Source organism: Macaca mulatta, chromosome 13 (assembly GCF_049350105.2).
Source record: "Macaca mulatta isolate MMU2019108-1 chromosome 13, T2T-MMU8v2.0, whole genome shotgun sequence".
Lineage (NCBI taxonomy): Eukaryota > Metazoa > Chordata > Mammalia > Primates > Cercopithecidae > Macaca > Macaca mulatta.
In genome coordinates this window covers 114730291-114755131 of record NC_133418.1, presented here as the reverse complement: position 1 = coordinate 114755131, position 24841 = coordinate 114730291, and the positions used below count along the sequence as shown (strand labels likewise).

The following is a 24841-nucleotide window of genomic DNA, read 5'->3' as shown; positions in this document are numbered from 1 at the left end:
GGATGAGGTCCCTGCCTGGGTGAGGCTAGGAGCCCACGGGCCCTCGAGGAGAGACTTGGGAACACACATGCCAGGAGGAGGGCAACAGCAGGACTCTGCTCCTTCCCTGAGAAAACACACCCAGCATTTCTCAGAGCTGGGGATGGAAGTGTTTTCTCAGTTCCTGGGGCTTTGCACCATCTTCGAGGAACTCTCATACTACAGAAACCAGAGACACATGGCCGGGCATGGTGGCTCATGCCTGTATTCCCAGCACTTTGGGAGGCAGAGGCGAGAAGATCACAAGGTCAGGAGTTCGAGACCAGCCTGGCCAACATGGTGAAACCCCCGTCTCTACTAAAAATACAAAAAAATTAGCTAGGTGTGGTAGCGCATGCCTGTAATCCCAGCTACTCGAGAGGCTGAGGCAGGAGAATTGCTTGAACCTGGGAGGCTGAGGTTGCGGTGAGCTGAGATTGTGCCACTGCACTCCAGCCTGGGCAATAGAGAGAGACTCTGTCTCAAGAAAAGAAAAAAAGAAACCAGGAGACACGTTTGTGGTCACTTAAGACTTTACCAGACAATAACGTGTCATTTTTGCCTTTGAGGTGTTTTTCTTTCTACCTCGATTCCAGCCACAGTCCTATCCTGGCAGTGAGCAAATCCCACACGCAGTTCTGAGCAGGACGCTGAGGCTCAGGTGCAACATGGGGCAGCCAGGAAGATGCCTGAGGCGGTGCCCCGCACACAGGAGGCACCGGGACAGACTGGCCGGGCGGCAGGCTGCAGCAACGTCCACGCCTCCACTTCCAGACACAGCCCCTCCATCTCACAGGACAGAGACACGGCCGGCTCAGCGGCTGGTACACACTGCTTTATTTGTTCTTTTTATTATTATTATTATTTTTAAGTTCACCTGCAGCTGCAGTACACACATACCACTTTATTTGGCTAGCTGCTGTTCAGAAGACACTTCCTGAATTCAGGAAAAATTTTTTTAAAGACCTGAGAACAATTCCTGTGACTTCTTAGCTTTGAAGTGCATTTACTTTGACATTGATGTAGCTTGTAACTACTTTTGGAATTTTTTTCCTGTAACACGTTGATCTCATTAAGGGTATCATGCGTTTTCCACCAGAAAATGCAGAGGTATTATCTTTTTCTTGGAAACCAATTGAAAGCGTCCCATTTTAACAAAATCACATAAAATTATAAACATTTACATGATTAAATTCAAAGCCTTATCCATCTGGTGGTAAGAAATAAAATGTTAACTTATTTTAAAAGATGTATTTGATATAAAGACTTCCATCTTTACATCAAAAGAATCGGTTGGGCTTGCACGAGCAATGGCTCCCAGCTCTGCGGAGGGTTTGAGCCATGCCCTTGCGGGGCCGCTCCAAGCTCCGACTTCGAAACTTGGAGTTTCCCAGCTGCGAACAGCTGGTCAAAGGCACTCTCAAAAGTTCAAGGAAATGCCCGTTTGCGAATGGCCGCAGCAAGCCTGTGGGTCTGGGGACAGCGCCAAGGAGCTGGCGTTGATTCCTGAGATGCTCCTGCTCTGCCGTGTTCTAAGGACGTGGGAGCGGAGCTCTTCTCAGGGGGAAAAAGAAAACGGTGGCCGGGGCCTCCGTGTTGGCGGGTCAAGCCAGATAACCAGGCTTGTACTGGTTTCAGCGGAAGCCGCGCTGTTTCCTCCTTCCCCCTCTGTCCTGATGCCCTCCAGGCTGCTGGGGAGGAGCCTGCCGCCTGCCTCCTGCCTCCCTAGACCGCTGTTCTCCCCGCAGTTCTCCCCCGGAGCTGTCCCCCAGCAGGCCGCACCTGGGCCCAGACTCCAGACCTGCCCGCCCACACAGGAGTCCCCTCTCGCCGGAGCTCCGCCCCCTGTTCCCAGGGCGTCCTGGGCAGGTCAGTTTTCCCATCTGTCAACCAGGAACATTCCAAGGCTCTTCCTGCCTTACTGCTGTGGTTTCCCACCTTCCACCTAGGGGGGAAGAGAATTTAAAAGCCCCGTAGGCACTGGCCAGGCTGCCTGTGAGAGGGAGAACTGGAAAGCCAGTGTCAGGCAGACCCTCTCCCCGTGGGACCTGGGCGCTGGCTGCCCGCAGGGAAGGCGGTGCTGTGCCTAGGGTGGGGGAACAGTAGTGGTAGCCTGGGCTTGTGCAGTTCCAGATTGTCAGAGCTGGGAAGGGCCTCCAAGAGCTGCCAGAGCTGATTTTCCAGAGAGGGAAACTGAGGCCCAGAGAGGCAGTGACGCGCTCTACCTCCCACTGCAAGGCAGATCAAAGCTGGGATTCTCCTTCCTCAAAGTGCAGTTGGGGCTTCGGAGCTTGGGCCTCGGCTGGGAGCTGGTTAGACGTAGGGAACCTCAGGCCCTGCATGTCAACAGCACCCCCAGCCTGCTCATTAGGGAGTTAAAGTTGAGAAGCTCTAAATTGACCTGGCCACCCCTGGAGAGATGGGCCTGAGACTGAGGGAGCAGCGCTGGTGTACCTTCCAGAGCGGAACCTTCCGGAAGTGCTGTGGCGCGGATGCCAGGAGGGGCTCGCTTGTGTCACCCAAGCCTGGTGAGCCCTCTCCACTGTGGAGAGCCGGCAGCCAAGATGCGCACGCATTTCAGGCTCCAGGAGAACCAGGCAGGCTCCCCGTGTTGGGGAGGAGGCGCCGGCGGCCCGGGCCCACGCACCTGTGGGTCTGCACAGCTAATCGCCCCCACCAGCAACCATGACCACCAGTGGCTGGCCCAGGTCAGCACGGTCGGAAAGTGGATTTGCAAGGTCAGCTTTGAATATCCGGGAGTGGCTGCGTTTTGGAGGTGGTTCAGCTCCTGCTAGAGCTCTGGGCGAGGAGGGGGTGCCCCAGCCAGCAGGTGCCTCCGAGGCCTGGCGGGGCATGCTGTCCTCAGCGGCAGTACTCCCGCTCGATGCTCGCCATCAGCCCCTCTTCCGCGTGGTCGTAGGAGATGGCTGCCGGCCTCTCGGGCTTCTTGCCACTACTGCCTGGAGCTCTGTGGGCCAGAAATGGGATAGGGCTGTCAGGAGGCAGGATGGTGCCTTCACACTCATCTCCCCTGGCCACCACAATGGCTCCTGGTGGGCCCATCCTGAAACACCAACCAAAAGCCTTTGCCCTGGGACACCCTGTGGCTCTCTCACCCAGCACACAGCCACCAGCAGGCCTCTGCTGCGATCGCTTCATCTCCCACAACACTGAGCCCTTGCGCTGAGTGGAAGCCAGCACCTGCCCTGTTTGAGGGAGGGCAGGCTCTGGGCTGGGAAGACCCGAGCTTGAATCCCAACTCTGCGGCTCACCCATGCGGCAACCTCAGGCAAGGCCAGTGCATCTCTGAGCCTCCGAGTTTGTTCTCAAGCACACAACTTTATTCATGAGTCGTTCTGAGGCATAAGATAATGCATGGGCAACATATGACATAGAATCCAGCACACCACAGCCTTAATGGGAATCACGGCCAGGCACAGTGGCTCATGCCTGTAATCCTAGCACTTTGGGAGGCTGAGGTGGGCAGATCACTTGAGGTCAGGAGATGGAGACCAGTCTGGCCAACATGGTAAAATCTCGTCTCTACTAAAAATACAAAAATTAGCCAGATGGGGTGGTAGGTGCCTATAATCCCAGCTACTCAGGAGGCTGAGGCAGAATGGCTTGAACCTAGGAAGTGGAGGTTGCAGTGAGCCGAGAATGAGCCACTGCACTCCAGCCTGGGAGACAAAGTAAGACTCTGTCTCAAAAAAATAAATAAAAAATAAAAGGGAATTACTGTCATGTTGGTTGCTTGCGGACATCGGTCTGTGCCCGTACCCTCTGGGGTCTCACAGGAGCTGCTCGTTTTATGGATCCACACGTTCAGGATCCTGCCACTCCCTCAACCCACCTGGCAGCCTAGCTGAGAGGGACTGAGACTAGAGCTCCTGCTCCTGCTGCCTGGGCTCCAGAAAGTGGCTCCACCAGCCTGGACCCTGCCAGCTTGTCCCGCTCTCCCAGACCTTGTGGACTGTGTGGACACCTGGGTGGTGCTAACTGTCCCCGGACTGCCACGGTTGTGTTGAAATGTGCGGACCTTTGCAGGAGGGAGCCTGGAGCCCAGGGCAGGGCGTGAAGCCTCGGTCAGGCTGGAGATGCTGCCTCGGAAGGAGGTGTGCAGGTCTGCAGTTGACAGGGTCCAGGAAAGGCAGGCCAGCTGCCCACGGCCAGGTGTGGGACGCTGCCCTCCCGGTGGCCAGCCAGCGACTCTGGGCAAGGGGAACACCGCCAACTGCTCTGCCACTTGCCAGACATTGGGGCGAGCCGCCCCGCATTTCCCAACCTGGTTCCCCATCTGCGAGCTTGGGGGGCTGGGCCAGAGGGACTCAAAGGTCCCTCTGTGGTTGCACTCCCACTGATGCTCAGAGCACAGCCTCCGGGTCCCCGTCTGGCTCTCTCGGAACTCAGGGCAAGAGCTGGGCCCCTGGCACAGCCACTTGACTTCATTCCCCAGGAGGGATCGGAATCTAGCAGTGGGCCTCCAGGCGTCCAGGGGACACACTCCTCCCATGCCCCGGAGATGTCATGCCCCTATTGCCCAGCTGGCTCCAGGGACTGTACTTATTATCACCGCCCGCGGCCGGTGTGCAGAAACAGCTGTGTGGTCCTTGTTGACGCCTGCAGGGCTCCTGGCACACTGCCTGTCCTCGAAAGCACTGAAGGCAATACGTGTTCCTTGCAGCCCTGAGACACAGTGGAAATGCAGATTATCTGGAGGCAGGCAGATCTCACCTGGCTCAGCCACGCAGTTGCTGTGTGGCTGTGGGCAAGGCGTGTACCAGGCCTCATGCCCCTGTGGATAAAACCCAGCAGCTACTCCACGAGGCTGGCCTGAAGGTTGCATCAGGCACTGCCCGCGGTATGTCTACCACAGAGCTGGGCACTAAGGAAACACTCAACAGAAGTCGCTGCGATGCTGTTAGTTTCACAGTAGCTCATGCCTAGCCCAATGCAGTAGCTCATGCCTATAATCCCCAGCACTTTGGGAGGCCGAGGCAGGTGGATTGGTTTGAGCTCAGGAGTTTGAGACCAGCCTAGCCAACATGGTGAAACCCTGTCTCTACAAAGAGTATGAAAATTAGTCGGACATGGTGGCACATGCCTGTAGTCCCAGCTACTCAGGAGCCTGAGGCTGGAGAATCACTTGAGCCTGGGAAGTGGAGTTTGCAATGAGCTGAAATTGCACCACTGCACTCCAACCTGGGAAATAGAGCAAGACCCTATCTCAAAAAAGAAAAAACAAACAAACCAAAAAAAAAAAACAGAGTAAGGGCCCAGCAAAGCACCCAGTACAGAGAAGCCCGGCCACTGCCCTTCCTGTTCCCCACCATCCTCCTGGGCTCAACTCCCCTGAGGATTGTTGGGAAGAAGAGGAATGGGCAAGGGACGCCCAGACACCCTCAAGGGCAACAGGGTCTCCTGGTCAGCAGGAACCCCAAGCAGCACTTCTGGGCCTAGGGACCCCCACAGGAATAAAAGCCCCTCTGGGCTCACCAGGCAGCCCCCCACTTGCCTGTGGATGTGAAGCTGAGCCCTGAGGGAGGTGGCCGCCCAGGGCCACACAGCCATTCTCCTCACTCATCCTGTCTCACTCAGCACCTGACATGCCCTGTAGCTGGGATCTTGGGGGAGAAAGAGCAGGGACTGGCACGTGGGAAGCTGACGGGCGGCCCCGGGGCTGGGGTGGGCAGGACGGCAGACAGTCCAGGGCCTGTGAGAAGTCAGGCTCCACTGGGCTCCACAGCCACCCCTGCCCTGTCTGCCTGGCAACGCTCCACCAACACCATGGGGCAGCGGGTGGGGCTTGGAGAGTCAGGTGGGGCTGTAAGCTCTTTCTCCCCCTACCTGGGTGGGGCACACAGATCAAAGGGAAAAATGGATCCTAAAGGGATTCTTGGGAAGTCTCCCTCCCCACTCTTGAGGGAGTCAAGAAATGAATCTTTGTTTAAATTCTCATTCACTGTCAGGTTTTCCATCAGCAGGATTCCTAAAGTCATGCTTTTGTTTGTTTGTTTGTTTGTTTTTAGACAGGATCTTGCTTTGTCACCCAGGCTGAAGTACACAGCTCACAATAGCCTCCACTTTTCAGGCTCAAGCCATCCTTCTACCTCAGTCTCCTGAGCAGCTGGGACCCCAGGCATGTGCCACCACACCTGGCTAATTTTTGTATTTTTTGTGGAGACGAGGTCTCCCTATGTTACCCAGGCTGAAAGTCACACATTTCTTAAAAAGAAAAAGACCTTTCCAAGGAGAATCACTCCAAGGAAAGACACCAATACGCTTCTCCAGAGAGAACAAATTCATTGTAATTGGGCCTCAGAAACCCACACGTTAAATGAGGCAAGAACATTTGTGTTATTCTATTGGGTCTAGAATTTTCTTTTTCTTTTTCTTTTTTTTTTTTGAGACGGAGTTTTGCTCTGTCACCCAGGCTGGAGCACAGTGGCGCACTCTGCGATCTCAGCTCACTACAACCTCCCCATCACAGGTTCAAGGGATTCCCGTCTCAGCCTCCGAAGTACCTGGGAATACAGGTATGTGCCACCACTCCCGACTAATTTTTATATATTTTTTTAGTAGAGATGGGGTTTCACCTTGTTGGTCAGGCTGCTCTCAAACTCCTGACCTCAGGTGATCCACCTACCTCGGCCTCCCAAAGTGCTGGGATTACAGGTGTGAGCCACTGCACCTGGCTGGGTCTAGAATTTTCTAGCATCTGCTGCCTCCGCAACGTGGGGACAGCCTGCCTTGGATCTCAGTTTACTCACTAGGAAAATGGGGAGGAGTAACCTCTCTCACCTCAGACACCAATGTGTCTGGCCCAAGGCCTGGCTTACACTGGGCACTCAACAAGCATTTGCAGAATGAACAATAGGTGAATTTCAGCAGCAGCTGCAGACAGAAGTTTCTAGAACCCCTGTGTTCCCCTCCATGGGCCCCTGGGCTTCCACTACCTTGTCCTTACAGACTTCAGGTCAGGATGGCCCAGCCAAAAGCTCAGGGAAGCAGCGACTGCCTCCGGCACAGCTGCTCCCCTCTCCTGCTTCAGCAGGGCCCTCCCTGGGGAGGACCTGGCATTGTCAGGATGGTCAGCAGTGGGGTCAAGGCCCACAGGCCCCAGGCTGACATTAAACAATCCTGTCAACAAGGGTCTATGAAATGCTACTATGTGCCTGGCGCACATGTGGGACCAGAGGCAAATCTAATTCCTTCTGTGATGAGGCCTGAAGAGAGGGGACAGGGCAGGGCCATATCACGTGGACCTACTACAGGAGAGGCCACTTGTAGGAGGGCTGGGAAGTTGCACCATGCGGGAGAAGGGACACTAGTTTGAGCAGGAAGGGGATAGAGTATGAGGGAGATGTTTAAACCGTGCTTTGAAGGGTTTCTTCTTCGGTATTTTATTATGAAAAATTTTAAACATACTGAAAAGTTAAAATTTGTAGATTCAACAATTAAGTTCAACTTGGTATATTTACTTTATCACATACTTATTTACTTCTTCATCTGATTTTCTGATGCATCCCAGAGTCAGCGGCAGACATTAGCAACTCCACCCTGAAACACTGTTGGAAGGACCCTGCCTGGGAGGGCGAGGGTGACACTGGAGGGAGGAGACTGAAGGGCAGGACACTGTCACAGCCACAGGGCGAGGCACTGGTGCCCGAGAGCTGCACGCCGGCAGGGCTGAGACTGGCCTACAGGGTCTGCGGCTGCCACAGGAGCCAGGTGCTGTGCTGTGGGCAGCGAGAAGCACAGTGGGTACAGGGCAGATGCTACCAGCCCTGACCCTGGGGCAGGCCTGCTGGGACCCGGGGTTTCCTTTCTGGTGGGAGCACGGCACTGGAGGGGCTGAGAGAGCCCTGGGCACTTCCACACCCAGGGCAGCACCCAGGGAGACTCCCATTAAAGTATACTGAATGAAAAGACTGGGTGCGGGGGCTCACGCCCATAATCCCAGCACTTTGGGAGGCCAAGGCGGGCGGATCACTTGAGGCCAGGAGTTCGAGACCAGCCTGGCCAACTTGGTGAAACCCCGTCTCTACAAAAAATACAAAAATTAGCTGGGCAGGGTGGCTCGTGCCTGTAATCCCAGCTACTTGGGAGGCTGAGGCAGGAGAATCGCTTGAACCCAGATGGCGGAGACTGCAGTGAGCCGAGATCGTACCATTGCACTCCAGCCTGGACGACAAGAGCAAAACTCTATCCCAAAACAATTTAAAAAAATAAAAATAGGCCGGGCGCGGTGGCTCAAGCCTGTAATCCCAGCACTTTGGGAGGCCGAGACGGGCGGATCACGAGGTCAGGAGATCGAGACCATCCTGGCGAACACGGTGAAACCCCGTCTCTACTAAAAAAAATACAAAAAACTAGCCGGGCAAGGTGGTGGGCGCCTGTAGTCCCAGCTACACAGGAGGCTGAGGCAGGAGAATGGCGTAAACCCGGGAGGCGGAGCTTGCAGTGAGCTGAGATCCGGCCACTGCGCTCCAGCCCCAGCGACAGAGCGAGACTCCGTCTCAAAAAAAAAAAAAAAAAAAAAAAAAAAAAAAATATATATATATAAATAAAGTATACTGAATGAGTGAAGTACCACTGGTGAGTGGCAGTAACGGAAATTTGAGGGGAGTCCTGGAATGTGCATGTGTAAAAGTCAGAGGAAATTATAGTTAATTAGTTCATGGTAGGATTTAATCCTAAATTCCTTGGGCTGATGGAAACTCTAAAGTCCCTGCTGACAGGGCAGAGGCAGAGCTGCGCGGGCATCCTTACTACCTCCCGCTCTGCAGTGGCTTCTAACATTGCCCAGAGCTGGCCACAGCCTTCTACTGGGAACAATGGCCAGCCTTTTCCGCTCGGCATTCAAAACCCTCCCAACACCTTAATCCTCCCTCCCCCATTCCCTCCTACCTCCCCCATTCCCTCCTACCTCCCCCGCCTGTACACACAGTGTCCCAGGAGGCTCCTTCCTTCCTCTTTCCTCAGCCAACTCCTGTACGTCCTTCAAGCCATCTTATTTTTATATTTTTATTTTTATTTATCTATCTATTTTTTTCTGAGACAGATTCTCCCTCTGTCACCCAGGCTGGAGCAAAGTGGCATGATCTTGTCTCACTGCAACCTCCAATTCCTGGGTTCAAGTGATTCTCCTGCCTTAGCCCCCGGAGTAGCTGGGATTACAGGTGCACATCACCATGCCCAGCTTTTTTTTTTTTTTTTTTTTTTTTTGTATTTTTTTACTAGAGACAGGGTTTCAGCATGTTGGCCAGGCTGCTCTTGAATTCCTGACCTCAAGTGATCCGCCCGCCTAGGCCTCCTAAAGTGCTGGGATTATAGGCGTGAGCCACTGGGCCTAGCCCCTTCAAGCTGTGTTAAAACACCAGTTCTGACGTCCCCTGGAGCTTGCTGCCTGCATTTCCCAAGACCACGCCCCTCCTGGGTAGGGCCTCAGTCCCAGCCCCTGCACTGCAGCCCTCAGAACCCCTCAGCACCGCTGTGGGGCTCAGGGTGGGACCTCCCAGTGTCTGGTAAATAAGGGAGTCCAGCAGGGTTCCTGTCCCAAAATAATTTGTAATGAAGGACAATGGTTAACATTTCCAACCTTTTTCACTCCCACACTCTTACTTGACAATCACCCACTCCCAGTGACCCGTTACCACATTAGTTGGAGGTGAGCAAGCCAAGGGGGTGACTGGCCTGGGGTGGAAAGTCATCCCTGGAGCAGACAGACAAGGCCTGGGCGCTGGGGCTGGGGGATTTTAAAGGAGGAAATGAGACCAGGCTCCTCGCTTGCTACCTTCAAGGGTGTTCAGCATGGTTCCCTGGTAACATGCCGGGGAGCTGCAGGTGGGCCCACTGCTGGCCCTGGGCTGCGAGTTCCTTAAAGGCTGTGTCTTGTTCCTAGATCTGGCCATAGCGCACAGTATGGCACCTGAATAATTTCGAATGAGTTAAGGTGCAAATAGGAAATGGGTTGGGCATGCCCTGGTCTGATCCAGGTCATGGCCTTTTTTAGGAGGAAGAGCAAAGCTGTGGTGAGATTGTGAGCCTTCTGCAGTCTCCTTGGCAGGACCTTCCCTTGAGGTCTAGGGCTTTGTATTTAGAGGAAGCTGCCTCTGGAAACCTTGTGAGGACCTGGAGGAAAGTGTGGGGGACAGGAGGGCTCTGAGGCTGGCTGGAGTCAACGAAAAGAACCCATGGCTTCTGGGAGAGATGTGTGTCCCCAGTACTTACTCAGAGACACTGCCACTCCCCGGGTGGCCCTCTGTGCTCTGCTCTGCGGACACCTTGAGAAAGATGGAACGAAGAGACATTCAAAGATTGTCAACAGTGCAGCTTGCCTAAGGCTTTGGTTTTGTGTGGACAGACAATGGCCACGACTTTCAACCCAGGATCCATAAGCCTCAGAGCTGGAAAGGCTCTCGAGCTGTCCAATTCCATTCACTCATTGCACAGGCAAGAAAACGGAGGCTGCAAGAGGAAAGTGTCTTGGAAAGCTCACGCACAGAGCAAGTGGCAGAGCCAGGGCCAGACTCGCTGCCTCCCAGACGGCCACCCACCTCCAGGGGTCATGTGACCCACTGCCACCTAGCACGAGGACACGCCATGTGTCACCTCCAGGAACCACACGACCCGACCCCACTCTAAACATCGCCTAGAACTCTCTCCCTGCCCCCTGCAGCACTTTCTCTTCATAAGGCAAGGATGTGTCTACACAGCATGTGGCTGCCGTGGATTCTATGGTCCAGCAGTCCACGTGCCAACCTGTGCAGTGCCAGAATCACCCTGTCTCATTCCTGGCGTCAGGCAAGTCTTGCTGTCTGCTAAAGCATGTCTTCCCAGCTTCTTTCTTTTTCCAAGAGAGTCTCAGTGATTCTTGGCTGTTGGCACTTCCATGTACAGGTGCTCCTCGGTTTACCATGGGGTTACGGCCCAAAGAAAACGTTGCAAAGTGGAAAAACCCTATGTTGAATCATCAAAATCAGGGACCATCTGTACATGTATTATAATCAGCTTGTCATATTTGGGGGAAAAAACCTTGGGGATTTTTCTAGGGTTGTATTAAACTATAGATCATTTCAGGGGGACTTACAGCTTTACAATAATGAGTCTTCAAATTTATAAATAGGGAATATCTATCCATTTAGCACTCCTTTAGTGTCTTCTAAGAAGTTATCATTTTCCCTATAGAGATACCATGGATATCTCTTTTTATTTTATTTATTTATTTTTGAAACAGAGTTTTGCTCTTGTTGCCCAGGCAGGAGTGCAATGGCGTGATCTCAGCTCACTGCAACCTCTGCCTCCTGGATTCAAGCGATTCTCCTGCCTCAGCCTCCCAAGTAGCTGGGAATACAGGTGCCTGACACCACGTCCAGCTAATTTTTGTATTTTTAGTAGAGATGGGGTTTTCCCATGTTGGCCAGGCTGGTCTCGAACTCCTCACCTCTCAGGTGATCCGCCCACCTCGGCCTCCCAAAGTGCTGGGATTAGAGGCGTGAGCCAACGTGCCCAGCCAGTAATGTTATCTTTTTAAAATAAAATCTTCTGCCTGCTTGATGCTTCGGAAATGACTGAGATATATACATTTTTTAAAATTTTTTCTTTTTTTTTTTTTTTTTTTGAGACAGGGTCTTGCTCTGTTGCCCAGACTGGAGTGCAGTGGCCTGATCATAGTTCACTGCAGCCTCCACCTCCCAGGCTCGAGCAACCCTCCCATTTCAGCCTCTCGTGTAGCTGGGACTACAGGCTTGTGCCACCATGAACAGCTAATTTTTCATTTTTTGTAGAGATGGGGTCTCACTGTGTTGCCCTGGCTGGTCTTAAACTCCTGAACTCAAACGATCCTCCCATCTCAGCCTCCCAAAGTGCTGGGATTACAGGCATGAGCCACTGGGCCTGGCCAGTGATATGTGAATTTATCTTGTGCTTAGCAGTCTGACTGAACTCTCTTATTAGTTCTAGTAATTTATGGATTCCTTTGAATTTTCTTACTTCCCATTCACATGATCTGGAAATAATGACCATTTGATTTTTCCCTTTCTGGTCCTTCTGCATTTTTTCCCTAACCTCTCTGCACTGGCTGGGACCTCCACCCCCAGTAGCACAGTGAAAAGAAGTGATGATGACAGTCACCTCCATCTTAATCCTTTATTGAAAGAAAAAGTTTCCATCACATCATGACCGAATATGATTATTTGCTGTAGTTTCTTCTCCAGCTATCTTTTATCAGGTCCTGTTTCTCTACGTTGTGTTCTGGGCCTTTCTATCTCCCTCTCTCCATCTCACTGATCCTCTCTTCATCTCTGTCTAACCTGTTAAACCCATACCATTGATATCTTTCATTTTGCTTATTATATTTTCCATTTCCAGATGTTCTATTTGGTTCTTTTTCAGATCTTCTAGGTCACTTTCTATAGTCCTTGTCCTTTGCAGGTATTTTCTTTAAACATAATAAACGCAGTTGATTATAATTTGTGTCTGGTGATCTTAGTAACTGAGCTCTTCATTGGTATATTTTTGTTTATTGTTTCTTCTAAGTCTTCACTTGGTTCTTTGGGGAGTTGGTTATTTTTTGTCATTTGCAGCTTGTCATCCTTGAAAAATTCCCTATGGGTATTCTTTGAGGCCTAAGAGGCCTTCCTCCAGAGAGGGGATGCATTTGCTTTTGCCAGGCACATAGCAGGCATCCCTAGTCTGAAACCACTTTAAATTAAATCTATACTTTGAAGTATTTTGGACCATCCAGGTGATGAGAATTTAGGTTGCAAACATAAGAGGTGCCTGGGTTGAGCTTACAACTTCTTAGAGCTTGCAAGATCTTTCTGTTCAAAGGAAAAAACTTTTGGATAAATAGGTATACACGACTACAAAGAAACCCACTCCAGCTGTATGTGCTAGTCAACCAGTTTTTGGTTCATAAATATAAATGGTTGTAAAAGGACTCACAGACATTTAGAGGGGGAGGGCGCATGAAAGAATAATCAAGATGAACCAGTTAGACGCAGTGGGTGACACCTGTAATCCCAGCACTTTGGGAGGCCGAGGCAGGTCGATCACCTGAGGTCAGGAGTTCCAGACCAGCCTGGCCAACATGGTGAAACCCTGTCTCTACTAAAAACACAAAAATTAATAGGGCGTGGTGGCGGGCACCTCTTATCCCAGCTACTGGGGAGGCTGAGACAGGAGAATTGCTTGAACCCAGGAAGAAGAGGTTGCAGTGAGCTGAGACTGCACCACCGCACTCCAGTGTGGGTGACAGAGCGAGACTCTGTCTCAAAAAAAATTTTGTTTTTAATTTTTAAAAATTAAATAAATAAAAGTCTCCAGGAAGGGATGAGCAGGCGGAGACGGGCCACCTACAAGAAACCAAGAGTCAGGTGGCCTCACCTGCTCATCAGTGACGCTGGAAGCCACTGTTATAATGGCTGCAAAGGTATAAGGGAAAGCTGTTTTGAACTCAGAATTTTAATTCCAAATAAACTATTAATCAGGTATTAAGAAAATGAAGATGGCCAGGCGCGCTGGCTCATGCCTGTAATCCCAGCACTTTGGGAGGCCGAGATGGGTGGATCATGAGGTCAGGTGATCGAGACCATCCTGGCTAACACAGTGAAACCCCGTCTCTACTAAAAATACAAAAAATTAGCCGGGCATGGTGGTGGGTGCCTGTAGTCCCAGCTACTTGGGAGGCTGAGGCAGAATGACATGAACCCAGGAGGCAGAGCTTGCAGTGATGTGAGATTGCGCCACTGCACTCCAGCCTGGGTGACAGAGTGAGACTCCATCTCAAAAAAAAAAAAAAAAAAAGAAAAGAAAATGAAGATATTTTCAGATATACAAAGACTTAGAGTTTATCTTCTATTACCCTTTCTGGAGAAAAAAAATTATTTTTATTTTGTTGTTGTTGTTTTTGTTTGAGACGGAGTCTTGCTCTGTCACCAAGCTGGAATGCAGTGGCGCGATCCTGACTGACTACAACCTCAGCCTCCCGAGTTCAAGCGATTCTCCTGCCTCAGCCACCCAAGTAGCTGGGACTACAGGTGCTTGCCACCACACCCAGCCAGTATTTGTATTTTTAGTAGAGACAGGGTTTCACAATGTTGGCCAGGATGGTCTCGATCTCTTGAACTTGTGATCCACCCACCTCCGCCTCCCAAAGTGCTGGGATTACAGGCATGAGCCACTGCGCCTGGCCGAAAAAACTATTTAAAAAAAATTTTTTTTTAAAATCATAGAAGATACAGGTTTCATGAGCCTAATGGAATTAACCTAGGAATGCAAGGCAGTGGAAACTTCCGGATAATGTGTAATAAGACCAGAAAGCAACCTGTCAAAGTCCAAAGTTTCCATGACATAAATTGAGTGATCAGAGTAGCTGCCCCAAATATCTGAAAAGCTCATGTGTAAATGGGCCACACTTCTGCCTGTCCCAGGGGCTCAGTGTGTCTGCACTACAGGGAGGTGGGTTGTGTTCAACACAGAGGGCTAAGTTGGAGCTGCCTGTGAGGGAGAGGCTGCCCCAGGAGGCGGTGAGATGCCTGTCACTGAAGCCAGACAGAGGCTGGGTGATCCAACAGCTCATGTCCCCTGTTAGAATTCAAAATCGGCCAGGCGTGGTGGCTCACGCCTGTAATCCCAGCACTTTGGGAGGCCGAGGTGGGCAGATCACGAGGTCGGGAGATCGAGACCATCCTGGCCAACACGGTGAAACCCCCTCTCTACTAAAAACACACACACAAAAAATTAGCCAGGCGCGGTGGCGGGCGCCTGTAGTCCCAGCTACTCGGGAGGCTGAGGCAGGGGAATGGCATGAACCCGGGAGGCGGCGGAGCTTGCAGTGAGCCAAGATCGCGCCACTGCACTCCAGCCTGGGCGACAGAATAAGACTCCGTCTCAAAAAAAAAAAAAAAGAATTCAAAATCAAGGCCAAACACACACCCTGAAGTCACACACTTCTATATCTAGGGTCACTGTGAATGCTCAGCAGGTGAGGAGGGGGAGTGCAAGGGTGAGAAGAGATCGCAACAGCAGCGTCTTCACGCTCCCCTCTCCTCACCTTCCAGGCCTTGCTGTACTTGGTTCAACGCCAAGGAGCTCCCCAGGGTGCCCTCCTCTCCCAGCCCAGCCCTGTACCCTCTGACAGGTGTGGCTTTGCCCTGACCTCTATCGTGCACTCCCCATGCTGTTGTGTAAATGGGTTGAGATGGAGAACCTCTTTAATTTTTTACTTGTTTTGAGATGGAGTCTTGCTCTGTCATCCAGGCTGGAGTGCAGTGGCGTGATCTCAGCTCACTGCAACTTCTGCCTCCAGGTTTCAAGCGATTTTCCTGCCTCAGCCTCCAGAGTAGCTGGGATTACAGGTGTGTGCCACCAAGCCTGGTTAATTTTCCTATTTTTAGTAGAGGTCGGGTTTCGCCATGTTGGCCAGGCTGGTCTTGAACTCCTGACCTCAGGCCATCCACCCGCCTTAAAGAACCTTTTTTTGTTTTGTTTTGAGATGGAGTCTCGCTCTCTCACCCAGGCTGAAGTGCAGTGGCATGATCTTGGCTCACTGTAACCTCTGCCTCCTGGGGTCAAGCGATTCTCCTGCCTCAGTCTCCTGAGTAGCTGGGATTACAGGTGCCTGCCACCACACCCAGCTATTTTTTTGTATTTTTAGTAGAGACGGGGTTTCACCACGTTGGTCAGGCTAGTCTCGAACTCCTGACCTCAGGCCATCCACCCGCCTTAGCCTCCCAAAGTGCTGGGATTACAGGCGTGAGCCACCGCGCCTGGCTCTGAGAACCTCTTAAAGCTAAGGCAGGACACCCAGCCAAGCCCAGGGCCTGTCAGGGTGGACACTGAGCTGCCTGCTGCTGCCCTTCTGAAATGGTGGCGGGACCCTTGCAGCACGGGGCTTGGAATGCCTGGCGTAGGGACCTGACTTTGCACTGCTCGCTACTAACAAGAAGACACTGCAGCCTCAGGGCAGCCTTAAGGATGGCATGCCATCCAATGCATGAACAGCCCCCCAGCATGGGTGCAGGAGGAAGCAATTTCCCTGATGGCTCAGGCTTGCTGTTTCTGTCGTTTTCACCTGTGTTTTTCTCTGTGCCTGAGATTTTATTGTGTGGCCGTTTATCTGGCCAATTTGTTTAAGCCTTTAACTTGACTTTCTCAGATGGAAAAAGCATCAGACTCCCAGAACACACAAGCTTGCTGAAGCAGCGAGGGGGAGCTGGTATGAAAAGCGAAGACACAGGAGCCCCAGTTGGTGGCTCCAGCCTCCTGCAGACACGGGCTCCTCCATGGGGTTGCCTCCACCTGCAGGTCACTGAGACACCTGGACATGGGGAGCCGGCGGCACCTGGACTGGGGCCCTGGGAACTGGGCTGAGCTCAGGTCGAGTGTGCAAGTGCACGTGTTTGTATGTGTATGTTTGTGTACGTGCGAGGGGTGTCATCCCTCGAGATTCTAGGGGGGCTTTGGAAAGACCAACCACAGCTAAACAAGAAGCAGAAAACGTATGAGAAAGAACCGAATAAGATCATCTCTTAAAGTCTTTGACTCTTAAAACCAAAGTTTTTGTGAAAATTAAAGTTTCAAAGGTTTTTTTTTTTTTTTTTTTTTTTTTTTTTTTTTTTGAGATGGAGTTTCGCTCTTGTCGCCCAGGCTAGAGTGCAATGGCACAATCTTGGCTCACTGCAACTTCTACCTCCTGGGTTCAAGCGATTCTCTTGCCTCAGCCTCCCGAGTAGCTGGGATTACAGGCATCTGCGCCACCACACCTTACTAATTTTGTAGTTTTAGTAGCGATGGGGCTTCACCATGTCGGCCAGGCTGGTCTTGAGCTCTTGACCTCAGGTGATCCGCCTGCCTCGGCCTCCTAAAGTGCTGGGATTACAGGTGTGAGCCACCATGCCCGGCCCAAAGGTTACTTTTTAGAAAATCCACTGCATATTTACCAAAAATAAAATATGCAGTGGATTCCTTCTCCTGAAAGAGTTCTTCCATTGACTCTTAATTTTTAGCAGCTTTCTATGTATGTATGCACACATACCAGTTGTATGTGTAATTGACAGAACAATTCCATTCCTTTTATTTCATCATATGGATACACTTCCCCCTTCTTCTTTAAGAATTATCCTTTGAAGCCCAGGTTTGGTTTGTTTGGCTTTTCTATGTTTTCTTAAAGAAACTTGAACATGTACAGTAGAGAAGCTCCTACACCGGCTCTCCTGGACCTGACCCAGCTTTCACAATTTTGCTAGTCGCATTCTGTTGCTCACCAACAGAGGGCACTGTACTCCCCACACAGAGGCCAAGGTCCCAGTGCCCTCCCGAAGCTCCACTGCAGGGCTTTGCAGGCAACAGAAGCTGAGCGGTGCAGGTGGGGTCTGCGTCGGGGAGCGGTGTAGGCAGGCTCTGAGTGGGAGAGTGGTGTGGGTGGACTCTGCGTTGGGGGGATGGTGCAGGTGGGGTCTGTGCAGGGGAGCAGTGCAGATGTGTGGGAGCAGTGCAGGTGGGCTCTGCATGGGGCAGGGGGCCGTACAGGCTAGCTGTGTGTGGGAGTGGTACAGGTGGGCTCTGCGTGGGAGGGTGGTACAGGTGGGCTCTGCGTGGGGGACCAGTGCAGATGTGTGGGAGCGGTGCAGGTGGGCTCTGCGATGAGACCTGTCTTGCATGGCTAACATGACAAGGACACGACAAGGGGCTCTGGGAAACCCCCCTGGCTGTGGGCTGCCAGTCCAGGGCCTGCCTCCACTGGGAAGGCCTTGCCTTGAAGGAGGTGTTTCCAAAGCCACAGGGAAAAAGGCAAGGGAGACCCAAAGAGGCTGTCACTGGACTCAGGGTCTGAGAGACTTGTCCGTGCTAGCAGGGTGTGGATTGCGGTTGGTCTGACCTGCACACAGGCATCCTCCCACTCCTTGCTGGGCCCCAAAGTCCTCCAATGTAAATAAGAAGGTGGGACAGAACCATCCATGAGGTCTCTTAAGCTCAAGTCATCTGAGATTTCAGCAATATCAAGAAATGACAGCGGTCTGGCCATTTACCATTAAGAAACAGAGCTTGATGGGAGTCGGAATGGGTGGCCTTGGGCAGGGGGCTGCTTTCCCTGCGGGGTAATGGGCTCACGGCATTTAGGGGCAGAAGGGCCTCTGTTGTGCACAAACCCCTGCTCTGACCCTCCTCCCCGGAGTCTAGTTAGGGTCTGCCCTAGTCCTATGGGACTCAAAGCTCCAAGGCTAAGAGCTCTTGGTCAGCATCTCTCAAAGAGTGCATGAGCCAGCATCGTCCTGTCCACGGCATTTCTACACCCTGCTGTGCCCAGTACTCAGCAGCAGCCACCACGGTGTCTCGGCAGGGCAGGAAACGTGAGGCTGTACCCCTGACCGTGATGCAGCCAGGCTTCTAATCACCTACAGCAGCCAGCAGCCAGCAGCCAGCAGCCAGCAGCCAGCAGCCAGCAGCCAGGGACCACGAAGGGAGAGAGCCTCTGAAGCTGGCCGCTCCTCCCCGCCGTCGAGGCACTGGGCTTCTAACATTTTCAAATCCTATTCTTTTTACAGAACTCCAGAAACAACAATTCTTCCTTCAGTTTTTGATGTTCTCCATGTTCCGGGCTTGGCATCCTTCCCCACCCATCCACACGCTCTCCCTCAGCAACTGTACTCTGGTATGGCATCAGCCACTATCCAAATGCTGATGTCCACAAAATGACAGCTCCAGCTCCAACCACTTTTTGCGGTTGACAGGAATTTTGGACAGCCTACAGAAATGATCCACCTAGGACTCAAAACTCAACTTGTACAAAACGAGGCCCATCTCGTTAATGGCGTTCTGATCTCAACCACACAAGCAGGGAATCTTGGAGTCTTTCTAGAAACTCGCTTTCCCTTGCTTGTCACACTCAGTGGCTCACCTCACCTCCACCTCTTACCTGAATTCCTCCCTTACCTGGGCTCCTGCCCCCATGCAGTCCCCCCCGCCCATGCAGTCTCCCCCAGTACAACCTCCCCCGCGACTGTGTATCCTTTTATTACACAGGCTGGGAAGACACACAAGAAACTGAGAAGCTGCTTGTCTCTGGAGTGGGGAGCTGGGGAAAGAGCTGGGAAACAAGGAGGAAGGGAAACTTTCTTTGCAGTGCATCTTTTCAATGTCCCGTCGTGTGCCTGTGTATTACCTCGTCTAATTTTTAAAATAAACATTTAAAACTAATGAAACACAGAAAACTTCACCTAGCTCCCCACTGCCTACAGGACAGTTCAACCTCTTAGCCTGGAATCCTGTGAAAATGGGATCCAAACCTGTCTCGTTGGTTTCTGCTCTCCAACATCGCCTAGCTGAATGGCACAGAAACTTCAGGCTGTTCAAAAGCGCTTCTGGGCTGGGTGCGGTCACTCATGCCTGTAATCCCAGCACTTTGGGAGGCTGAGGCGGGTGGATCACTTGAGGTCAGGAGTTCGAGACCAGGCTGGCCAACATGGCAAAACCCCGTCTCTACTAAAAATACAAAAATTACCCAGGTATGGTGGCACATGCCTGTAATCCCAGCTACTCAGGAGGCTGAGACAGGAGAATTGCTTGAACCCAGGAGGAGGAGGTTGCAGTGAGCTGAGACTGCGCCACCACACTCCAGCCTGGGCAAGACGGAGTGAGACTCCATCTCAAAAAAAAAAAAAAAAAAAAAAATCGCTTCTGGACCTCTGGGGTTTTCTACACATTGTTTCCTCTTTATGGAAAGCTCCACCCTTTGTCAACTGCTGGAACACATTAGTGATCCTTCAGAACCAACTCAGACACCAGATCCACTGGAAGACTTCCGCCTCGGGTGGGATTCCCACGCCTCTGCGTGTGCAGAAGCACCGGAACATGCCTCTGCAACATGCTTTCACGGAAACTTGCAAACACTCATTTACGCACCCCTTCCCAACACGGGTATGAGCTTTTTGGGGGTCTGCACCACCCTTTCTTCTTGTCCCCTGGATCGATGGAAATATTACTTATTGCCACTTAAATTTGTATTCTTTGCTACAGACTTGAACGCAGGCAGATAGTCACCGTCTTCAGGACAGTGACTTTTCTCGCTGCAAGTCTATTAAGTTGCCCATCAACTTGGCGTCCTTCTGTGGAGCTGCTGTCCCACCAGGCACTCATTGCAACTGCTCTCTTTACCCTGTGAGTTCCATAGCAGCTGCATGCCAGGATTACTGGAAAGTCCTGGCTAGGGTAACAGGCAAGAAAGAATTATCTGGATGCTCCATGGCTACAGCAAATGGAACCTTCCCAAAAATGGTGGATGACAGAGTCCTTCAGCCTAAGAAGAGGACACTATTTGTTTCTTGCAAAACAGAAAAAGTCTCAGATAACGTACTTCCCTTGATCTTGAGTGACCCAGGTTTATAGGCAGAGGGAGGAAAACAGTCTGAATTACTACCTGCTAGTAAAAATACTGAATCCCAGCACTTTGGAAGGCCAAGGCAGGCGGACCACCTGAGGTCAGGAGTTCAAGAACAGCCTGACCAATATAGTGAAACTTCGTCTCTACTAAAAATACAAGAAAATTAGCCAGGCGTGGTGGCGTGCTCCTGTAGTCCCAGCTACTCAGGATGCTGAGACAGGAGAATTGCTTGAACTCGGGAGGCAGAGGTTGCCGTGAGCCAAGATTATGCCACTGCACTCCAGCCTGGACGACAGAGCAAGACTCCATCTCAAAAACAAAAAAAAAAATTAAATTAAAATTAAAATACTGAATCTATGTCTACTTGATCAAACCAAAATTTCTTCTCCAAGGGTTCCTTCAAATTTGAGGAGGGCATCTAATGCTCAAAACCTCCTCTTATCCAGCCCATTCTGGGACTAAGATTTTCTGGTGAATTCCATGTCCAGCAGTGCCATCCCTACTGCCATCCACTACCGCTGTGCTGTAAAAAGAGCCTTCCTACAAGAACTGACTGCGCCTCACTCCTTGTGTCCTATTGTCTATGAACTCCAGCCCAAGGCGCCTCCCACCTCCCTGAGCCATCTCTCACCAAGGACCTCAAGACCTCCGAGTGGCTCAGTGCGACCACCAGCTCTCAGGCTTTCCGCATGTATCCCACCAAGCAGCACTTCCAGTAGCTGAGCTCGCCCTCTGTCCTAAGCACCTTCCTCCCTTGGCTTCTGGATGCTGCGTTCTCTTGGTTTTCTCCCCTTCATTGGCTATTCTTTAGAATGCCCCTATCTCCTCAACCTGTGAACAGCGTACTCAACCCCTGGCCTCGCCCCACGTTAGTTCACATACATGAAGCTCCCAGGACAGAGCCCGGTGCCCATCCATGCTTCCTAAGCACATGCTGGCAGCATTGTCACTGGTGATCCCATCTAATCTCATGGGTTTAAATCCTCCCATGTCCTAATGGCTCCTAAATGAACTCCAAACCTGACCTCTCCCCTGACTGCTAAACTCTTACAAAGATCTACGCACTTGAAATCTCTGTTTGGTTGTCAAATTTAACATACTGAAAACCAACTTCCTGGTTAATGACACCCCAAACCTGCGCCTTCCACAGTTTCTGTGTCTGTTCATGGCAGCTACATCCCTCCAGCTGCTCCGGCCAAGAACTTTGGGGTCACCTTTGATTCCTTTCTTCCTCACACATCCCAGTCACCCCACTAGTAAGTCCATAAGCCAAGCGCCCCTCACCACTGCCTGCCAAGCCGGTCCAAACGACCCCACATCTCACTTGGATGACTACAGAAGCTCCCCTCCCCAGCACAACCCCAGCTTCTGTGCCTGCCACCTCACTCCCCATTTCTTCACTCCAGCAACACTCTGTCTCAAAAAACAAAAACAAAACAAAACATAATATTCAGAATGATGATTCAGGGATAAACAGACAGTCTCTAAGACATTCCCAGTCAACAGTGGCTAAAATTTTTAAATGTGAGTGCTTAAAAGAATAACCGTCACTCAAATTTGATGTTTTCTTATGAAGAATATATCTCTCTTCCAAAATGCTAGATAGTTATGAAGCTATAAAAGGTTTCCTTTCCTCCTTTCTTCCTAAAGAAACTAAAAGTAGTTATTGGCTGGGTGCAGTGGCTCACACCTGTAATCCCAGCACTTTGGGAGGCCAAGGGGGGGGGGTGAATCACCTGAGGTCAGGAGTTCAAGACCAGCCTGGGCAACATGGTGAAACCCCGTTTCTGCTAAAAATACAAAAATTAGCTGGGTGTAGTGGCGCACATCTGTAGTATGTAGGCATTATCTGAAAATAATGAATTGGACCCAAGGGCTCCCTTACAGCTCGAATAATCTGTGATTCTAGGATTCATTCATTCAATCAAGAAACATTTATGGTGCAGAAAATACATACAGTCGGCTGGGTGAGGTGGCTCACGCCTGCAATCCCAGCACTTTCGGAGACCAAGGTGGATGGGTCACCTGAGGTCAGGAGTTCAAAACCAACCTGGCCAACATGGCAAAACCCCGTTTCTACTAAAAATACAAAAATTGGGCTTGGTGGTGGGCACCTGTAATCCCAGACACTCAGGAGGCTGAGGCACGAGAATCGCTTGAACCTGGGAGTCACAGGTTGCAGAGAGCTGGGATCACACCACTGGACTCTAGCCTGGGCAACAGAGTAAAACTCCTTTCCAAAAAAAAAAAAAAAAAGATACACACAGTTCACACCCAGAAGGGCAACTGCAGCTGGCTGACCTCCTCAATACTTCCTGAAACCGTCTCCTCTGCAAGTTTCTCACCGCCACTGCCTCGGTTCAGGACTTGGCCACCTGGACCATTGCAGACTCCCCCACCCACCCACACAGGTGGTCATGTTATCCCTAGTCTGACTCTGTTCAGTTCATCCTCCCCACAGTTGTTGGTGTGACCTTCCTAAAACACAAACTGTCACAATCCTTACCTTTCAGATACCCAGAGCTTTCATAGTAATTTAAACTCGCTAACGTGGAATACCCTTGGCATGGCGCACTGCAGCCTGGCATATTCTCTTAAGACCTCTCTGACCTATGCCCGGGTACCAGCTGGCCCAGCCACCAGTGATATTAGGCATGAGGCTCTCTCTGCACAGAACTTGCTGCCTGAATTACATCCACAGACCCTTCCAGTTTCAGGACAACTTCCAAATTCATCCCTTCGGGAATGCCTCCCTGCCTCCCTTGGGATTAGCCTCTTTCTCCTGTGGCCTCTCGATACATATCTCTCATCGTCCTGCTTTCTACTTTCCCCCATTGAGCTGCAGACTTTAGGGCAAGGGCTACGCCGTGTGGCCTCATCCCTAGTGCCCATAGTGGGATCGGTGCTCAAAGGATAGCTGAAAAGTGACTTAAAGAACGAGCAGTCACCATGATGAATATCAGCAAATCAGAGCGCACAACATCCACTCTTTATTTGCCTCTCATTTTCACCTCTGAGTTTCCAAAGCACTTGAAAATGAACACTAAAAGTAACTGCCTCCTTGCTGTGTGTGAATTCCCCCCAAATTTCTCAGCTACTTGGCCAGTCAGTGTTATATAACAGCAGGCTGATGTGGTATTAAAGGAATCTTGTTATATAATTCAGCCCTACTCACTGCAGCTCGCTTTTCCTTTTTAAAGACCTAAGGGAGGGTAGCAGGGAACCAGGGCCGGAGGGAGAGAGCTCTGTGCACTGTCGCCTGGGGCTGTCCCTCTCCCCCACCCTCCCTGGGGCCTTTTCAGGATTCCACAGTGTGTTGGCCACCCAGGAAGGCATCTCCCTCGGCCCCCAGCGGCTGCTAAGCAAAGCCTCCGGGACCCCAGGGAAGAGGACGCGGCCCTTGGCATCCTCCCCGAGCCCGGGAGCGGATGTTAAAGATCTTGTTCATTCAGCTCTGCTGGAGCGAAGACGGTTGCCAAACCAGAGTGCTCGTTTTATTGTTTTTTTAAGAACAGCAGGACTGTTATTACGAGTATTCAGGGAGAGAGAATAGGAAGCGCAAAAGAGATTCTGCAGCATCTTAAAAACAGCAGTAACACGAGAATTGCCTTCCCAGCAAGGGGAGGATCCAGACCGGTGGGCGCGGCAGGGCGCTTCTGAGCCACCGTCTGGCGGCTGTGCCACCACCCCTGGCGCCCCTTTCCAGGGCGGCCCGGGAAGGCCAGGCGGGGGCGCAGGCCCGAGGGGAGCCGGGAGCCCGGCGCGCTGCGCCTAGGGGTGTCCTTCCCCGGCCGCTCCCAGCGTGATCGCTCCCAGGCCTGGAGACAGACCCGGAGACGGGGCAGAGAGGGAGGAAACCCGGGGGCCTTGGGACGGGGAGGCCGGGGCGGCTGGGGACACGCAGGTCGGAGGTTGGAAGGGGGCGCAGCGCGACCGGCGCCCAGGGCTGGGGCGGGGACGCGCGGTCGGCGAGTGGGGTCCCTGCCGTCCCCCGAGGCCCTGCGGCTCCCACACTCACCGTGCTCCCCGCGACCGCTGTGGGTCGGGGCCGGGCTGGGCGGCGCGGGGCAGGCTCCGGGGGGCCCCAGGCCGCCGACTCGGCCAGCAGCTGGTCCAGAAGGCGCAGCGTCTCGTCCCTGCCGTCGGGGGGCGCCACGGGGCTGGGGTCGCGGCCGGACGCCGCCTCCGCCGCTGCCCCCGGGGCCTCGGCCGCGGCCACCGGCATCCGCCTCCCGGTCCCGCCCTCCAGGGCAGCCGCTCCCGGCCCCGCGGGGAGGCTCTCGGGGCTGCGCCGCCGCCTCAAGGTTCGGCCGCTCCGGCTGCTGCCGCTGCCCATGGCGCGCCCGCCGCCTCCGGGACCGCCGAGCAGGCCCGGGTGAGGGGGTGCGGCCGGGGGCGGGGACGCTGGGGGGTGCGGCCGGGGCGGGCTGCAGGGGT

General features: G+C 52.3%; 1 protein-coding gene across 1 annotated transcript; it reads right to left on the bottom strand.

The window, feature by feature from the left end:
• Positions 1–838: 838 nt before the first annotated feature.
• On the bottom strand, positions 839–24760 carry CYS1 (cystin 1). Its single transcript, XM_077960147.1, has 3 exons — positions 24423–24760; positions 10252–10304; positions 839–2986 (listed from the first exon to the last, which is right to left on the bottom strand). Exons 1-3 carry the CDS (start codon positions 24738–24740, stop codon positions 2881–2883), a joined length of 477 nt encoding a protein of 158 aa, XP_077816273.1. The 5' UTR covers positions 24741–24760; the 3' UTR covers positions 839–2880.
• Positions 24761–24841: the final 81 nt, after the last annotated feature.

Bases quoted from the DNA above. Each gene is read 5' to 3' on its own strand.
- CYS1 (XM_077960147.1), bottom strand. From the start codon at position 24,740: ATGGGCAGCGGCAGCAGCCGGAGCGGCCGAACCTTGAGGCGGCGGCGC. The intron at 10,305-24,422 runs GTGAGTGTGGGA...ATCTTTCTCAAG, and splicing joins CAGCGGTCGCGGGGAGCACG to GTGTCCGCAGAGCAGAGCAC. The intron at 2,987-10,251 runs GTAAGTACTGGG...TCTGGCCCACAG, and splicing joins GGGAGTGGCAGTGTCTCTGA to AGCTCCAGGCAGTAGTGGCA.